The following is a 6,238-nucleotide window of genomic DNA, read 5'->3' as shown; positions in this document are numbered from 1 at the left end:
GAAAAAGAAAACCACCACTGGGTAAGCTACCCTGTGGGTGACGCAACAGGCCGCCCATGCCTGTGCTAACATGGGAGGCGCACACACTGTGTCTCCTGCCAGAGTGAGAGACTCGGCTGACACCGTGACACTGTGGCTAACGCTTAGGAAGAGTTCCCCTCCACAAGGAAATGGCTGGAAGAGACTCAGACATACCTTTCCTACCCTGATTTCTTCTTCTTAAATAATTATTTTTTTTTTTATAAAGATCATGTAGTTTCTCTAGGTAAGCATGCTTCTGAGTAAATTATATAACAGAAAAGAAATCAACGTCAAAACAATACGGGACAGCAAAAGACAAATATTTCAAATGAAACCGTCTAAATACTTAAAATTTAAAATAAAACTAGAAAACAACACTGAAGGCAGAGGGTCAAGGAGCAGTGAGTGACCTAACAAAGCTTTACTGGCTACCTGAATGCATTCAGCCAGAATTTGAGTTGGGGAGGGGAAGGGGGAGAAAGAGAAGAGTAGCTATTAATAGCATCTTGCTTAACTTTCACGGGAATTAACATAGCCACTGACAAGATTTTATTTGGTTGTAATGTACGTCAGCAATGAAACCGAACCCTTAGCTAGTGCTTACTGCAATCCATGCAACATTTTGACTACACTTTTTTAGTATTCTGCAAATTTAGTACCTCCTGAGGGCATCAACAATTCACCCCAGTGATGTTAAAAAATATTTAAAATTAAATTATTTCTTTGGAAGGTATAATACCTTCAGCTCACTATATTTGAAAGATAAATAACCTCTTATTGGTTTAGAAAGAATAAACGACATGAAAACGATGTATTGCTATTAAAATAAACACTTTTTTTTAAAACTAGTCTTTTGTTGTTGCTTTTCCTTGAGATGCAACCTGTGTGTTTTAATCCAGCCAGGACTGCAGGTGGAAGATGACTATACATCACATTGAAATAAACAGCAAAAGTGAGCAGAGTCGTGCACAAGCAAATGAAACGTTCCCTCCCAGAACATTCCAGGAGACGGTAAAGCAGCAGGTCACGGCAGAAGCCTGCTGAGTGATGCTGCTACCTACTTCTTCTAATGAGATAGGAGCGAATGTTGGAACCACTGCAACGCAACCCTCAGACTGCATTCCTCTGGCAGTCTGCTCTCCCCAGCTCCCTACTAAAAACGTCAGATGGTAAAATAGTAAGGCAGCTGTTGACTTCCATCAAAAAAAAAAAAAAAATTGCAGGTCCATACATTTCCAGTTTAGTCACACTCTGCTAGGACAGATGGAGTAGCCAAGGCCAAGAGCTTCGCCGGATGGGGCTGCTTCAGCAGATTTGAAAAAAGAATCGTTATTAAGCTCTGCTCTCCAACACGGCTGTGTGCTTCAGCTCTCAGAGGACCCCAAAGACACAAAGCATTCCTGGGGGACCTGAGAGGTCCTCTGGCTGAATTTTCCAAGTTTCATCTCTCTCGTGATCCTATCCCAATTCCAAGCCTCCTCGCCCGTGTCTGAGTCTGACTGGGGTGTGCCGTTTAGAGGGCTGAGGACACCATGGCAGAACTGTGGGCTAACTCCACTAGTTGTCATGACTTCACTGAGGGGTCAAAACAGTTACAGCATTAAGTAACCACGCCAAATCACATTCAAAATTTAAGCCAAGGACAACGTCATTGTTTAAAAAATTATAAATGGGAATTTGAAAAAAAAAACAACAAAAAAACAATGTTACTGTAATTTTTCTATAGACATTAAGGCTATGCTTACCTTTCCTAATTCCAATCAAGTCAGAAAGTGAACAAAAAGAATGGCCAACCCAATGTTCAACAGCATGACCAGGACAATCATGACGGAATTAGGGCCCTGAAGGAGAAACAGAACAGAACAAGCACAGTGTTTCTATGTCAGTGCAGCTGCTTGACACAAACCCATCACCAGAACCAATTAGCAAAAATATTAGCACACAAACATGGCCACAGAAACTAAGGCAGGAAAGACAGCAGCCCTTCCAAAAGGCATGAACTAAAAGCACTTTAGATGCTACATTTAGATAGAGTCACTGTCCAACTTCCACTTAAAATTAACCTAGATTTGAATTAAGTTAAAGACACGTTTTCAAGCTGGGGTGTTGGTACCTACCATGAATCTTACCACGCTACAGGCAGAGGCAGGCTGATGTCTGTGAGTTTGCAGTCAGCCTGGTCTACACCGTGAGTTCTATACTAGCAGGGCTACACAATGAGATGCCACCTCACTTTTTTTTTTTTTTCTGCTGTAATACTTTATTCATCTCACACAATGGGAAAGGTCACTGGAAAGGTGTTGGGAGATAGTGGGGCTCAGTTGTCCTTAGGGTGTGAAAGAGTCAGAAGAGAAGGGCAGACCCTCTTCAAGGCGGTTAGAAAATAAGAATAAAATCAGAAGATTTTATTTCTCCAAGGAAAAACTCAGGAAAACACTCAGAGAGGTGTCTGTTTTTACAGACATCTAGGCCACCTCGGCTGGCCTTGAACTCACTATGTAGAGGAAGATGACCTTGACTTTATAATCCTCCTGTCTCTACTTCCTACTGTTTGGGGATATATGTCTGATGTATGTGGTCCTGGGGACTGAACCCTGAACTTTGTGCACGCTAGGGAAATACAGTGAGTCACAGGCTCAGCCCTCTGTGAGGTTTTCTTAACCCTTGCTCTTTTCTGGGCCTCTTTCTGGGTCCTACTTCATCCTTTAAAGCTACGAACAGGAAGTTGAACACTTATAAAAGCTTTTTCTTTTTCCAGGTCTAACTATTTCTGGAATGATAACCAAGTCACTATATAATTAAGTATATTTAACCAACAGCAGATTCCTATTTTGATAAATGTCATTAGAATAAGTACCAGACAACCCAAGGTCACCAAGCTTTTATTTGTTTAAATAAAACTTATATGACCAGCTATTCAGGTCTGGTAGTACCTGAAGAACCTGCCTTTCTTAGAAGTACAAGATCTTAGTATTTTTTATTATTATTAAAATAGCACACAATTCTTAAATAGTAGTTATTCAATACAGACTGTCTCTATATTTAAGGTGAATTAATTGGCTTTTGAAAAGATTTTTTTTGGTGTGTGTGTCTGAGTATTTTACCTAAAGGTTTGCATGTGTTTGTGGGGGTGGGAGAGGGTCCCTGCATTCATTACAGCCTGTGACAGGCAAGAAGGCAGTTTAGTTCAACACCACTCAGTGACATTGAAGGCACTTAGTTCAACACCAGTGATGGTTCAAATGTCAAGAGTAAAACCTCAACTAGTTTATTTTAGGAATATTTGAGCACAGCATAATTTTGGAAAAAGTTTCCTGTTGATAACGCAATTCCATGTGCACAAAACAAAACTGAAGACCTGGCCACATCGAAACTCTGTGTATAAATGACATCTTTCATAAAAGATGGGATCTATAAATTAACTGAGAACAGGCTCAGAATAAGGGTCTGGGGGAGGCTCTACTGTGCTCTCAGCCACACAGATAGTGCAAGGGTTACCAGGCCATTCACCATGTTTGCTCCCAATTTTCTGGGCAGAAAACAGGGTATATATATGTCTCCCTGTATGTTTAACATTCTGGGTACCCCAGTGATTATCTGTGAACACAAGGACCTCCATACCATCTACATGTGCCCATGTGTGCCCCTGGTCTGTAGATGCTAGCAGAGGGTGTTGGATGCCCTGGAGTTACAAGCGGTTGTGAGGCGCCCTCTCTGCAGAGGCAGCAAGTGCTCTTACCTGCCGACCACCCCTCTAGTCAAAATTAATTGTTCTAATTTAAGTGTACATAAAAGAAAGCCGTTACACCCTGGAGCACCAAATAAGTTCGTGTGGAAACAAAGTTACAGGGATATCAGTTGTGCCTTCTCTGGTGACGGGACTGAATGGTAAGGAAATCTGGTCAAGTGTTCATCTTCCAGGCTGGGGCTTAGCTTACATCACCTATCACTGCCTGAAGGACATCGCTACCCTGTGTTCACGGGCGCTGTGGTGGAGGTCATGGTGCCCTGATCTTTCTCTGTCGTAACACTAGTCGTATTTTATTGCCATCTGTTGTTGCACTGACACCTTCTCGCCTAGACTCAGCTCGACAGTGTCAAGGGCTTTGACTTCTTCCTCACTCTGTACCCAGGGCCTGACTCCTTTGGTGCCCAGTTCATCCATGAAGGCCAGAGTTTAAGGAGAACTCCCCGCCTTCCAACATGCCGCTAGGTGCTGGTAGTCTGAATGAATCATTAGGAAATCGGGGTGTGAGGACTGAAAACAGGACCTTTTGAGGAAGGGACTGTGAGGAAGAAGCAATCCCCCACTTCTTTAGCCCCAAGTATACGGAAGATAAAAAAATAGGGCTTAAATGCCAGTCAGCACACTAAGACTCTGTAAGTACATGATCACCTAGTTTTTATTTACTCACAGGAGATTATTAGCTCCATTCTGGACGGATTCAAGAGGACAATTGTATTAGAATATTTACAAACTATTTAAGAATCAAGGTTCTTTAGAGGTAGAGTTAAGTGTCAAGCTGTCACTTGGGTGCTCTAGACTCTTTTTCTCTATCCCTGCTAAAACTCAAGCCTTAGTTTAAAAACTTCCTAATAGGCTTCCAAAAGGTAACATTTTCATCTTCCTCTTTAAATTTTCAGAGGAACAGAAAATCTTAGCAACCTTCAACTAGGTGAGCACGCGGTTTGTGCCTGTAATCTTAGCACTCTGAGGGCTGACACAGGAACAGTGCCCTCAGTTCAAGGCTAGGCTGAGCTACACAGTGAGGCTGGCTGTAAAAAATGGTGAGTCCCAATCTATGCAAGTTCTCAATCAGGGCAAACTTAAGACACAGAAACTCTTAGTGCTCAAAATACTGGAAGTAATCTTTTACCATCCCATCTCAGCATAAAGTATACGGAAATGCTATGGCTATTCTCTGCTTTGATTAGACTTCGTTCCTAAGTCTGTAGACAATTTGGAATTGCTTCCATTCCTTTAGGCTAGTACACTTAATTCATCTCCAAGATAATGAGTGCACCAGGGATGGAGAAAAGCATATTGAGTTAGAACAAGCTTGTACCAAGTTGAGAGTCTGAAAGGACCGGGGACAAGCAGAATCAAAGAGCGCCTTTGAAAACAGCATCAAAAGCTGAAGACAGGGCTGGGTGTGTGGTGAGGTGGCAGAATGCCTACCTAGCATGTGCAAGTCCTGAGCGCAATCCCAGCAGAAAGAAAAAACAAATTTAAGCTCCATATACATTTTTATCTCCCATTTCATAAACCCTGGTGACGTGCTGTGGGTTTACATGAACTCTTTTGAACCGATTAGTAGTCTGGGTTTTATAGATTGTCTTGGGTTGAATTTAGTAGCTTACTACCTTTCTTCAAAGGTTTGGCCTATATCTCATTGTACTTGTAAGCTGGCATCAATGAATAATGAGTGAATGCTTTATCCAGAATGACAAATACACACATATGTATTTCCTACTGAACACACACATATGTATGTATGTTTATGCTCTAACATATATGTATATTTAGTCTACCAGTGCAGCTCCTCTTACGAAGCTAACTTTAAAGATGACTCAGGGAAGATGAACCAGCAACGGGAGGCTCTAACAGCAACTAGGTGACAATGAAAATCTGGGATGCTGTAGCTAAGTGGCAGGTACCATACTGTGACCTCAGTTTTCTTCAGACACCTTAGGCAAGCTACTGGGTGAAAAGCTTTAAGGTGAAGTCCCATAAATACGACTGTGGTGGCCAGTGGTGGCTTAAAATAGCAAAATGAGGAACAGCTTAGTTCTGCTTCCCCAGACTGACGGGGACAGGTGTGACAGGGAACAGCAGCAGGGAAGACGCTAAGAGCAGATCAGAAGAAGCCTTCGGCCGGTTAGAAAAATACAACAGAGGGTGTCAAGATAGAGCTGATAACCTGCTCAGGTTGACTCTGCAGCGGCCACAGGTTTCTCTTGCAGGGCGGGGAGCTCCACAGGGCCTGCCTTCTCATGCTTGTTAAATCAGTAAATTCTTCTACGTGTTAGTCTGTGTCCTAGAAGATTTCCTACATTTTCTAGACACATACCCAGAGCGAACATTAAAGAAATGGACTGAACCATTTATGAACTCTTTATACTTCAACCAGTGTGCCATTAATAATGATAACCATAACGCCCTTTGTGCATTTACCCTGCTCAGTACAACATTAAGAACATAACAATCTTCCCAGCT

At 42.2% G+C, this 6,238-nt stretch overlaps 1 protein-coding gene across 2 annotated transcripts in view; it reads right to left on the bottom strand.

Annotated features, from left to right (window-relative positions):
- Nucleotides 1–1,100: 1,100 nt before the first annotated feature.
- The window catches only part of Jph1 (junctophilin 1), an 82,610-nt gene continuing 77,472 nt past the window's right edge, over nt 1,101–6,238 (bottom strand). Inside the window, exons 5-6 of one of the 2 annotated variants that reach the window (XM_055603404.1) lie at nt 1,767–1,862; nt 1,101–1,321 (exon numbers count right to left, since the gene is read on the bottom strand). In XM_055603404.1, coding sequence (XP_055459379.1) covers nt 1,782–1,862 — 81 coding nt within the window. In that variant the 3' untranslated portion in view covers nt 1,101–1,321; nt 1,767–1,781. Of the gene's footprint in view, nt 1,322–1,579; nt 1,597–1,766; nt 1,863–6,238 lie in introns of those variants that run through there. The other variant, XM_055603405.1, reaches the window with a different exon arrangement.

Source organism: Psammomys obesus, unplaced genomic scaffold (assembly GCF_907164565.1).
Source record: "Psammomys obesus unplaced genomic scaffold, mPsaObe1.curated_primary_1811, whole genome shotgun sequence".
NCBI classification, from domain to species: domain Eukaryota; kingdom Metazoa; phylum Chordata; class Mammalia; order Rodentia; family Muridae; genus Psammomys; species Psammomys obesus.
Note: the sequence above shows the minus strand (reverse complement) of the source record. Positions and strands in the feature narration are given on the sequence as shown.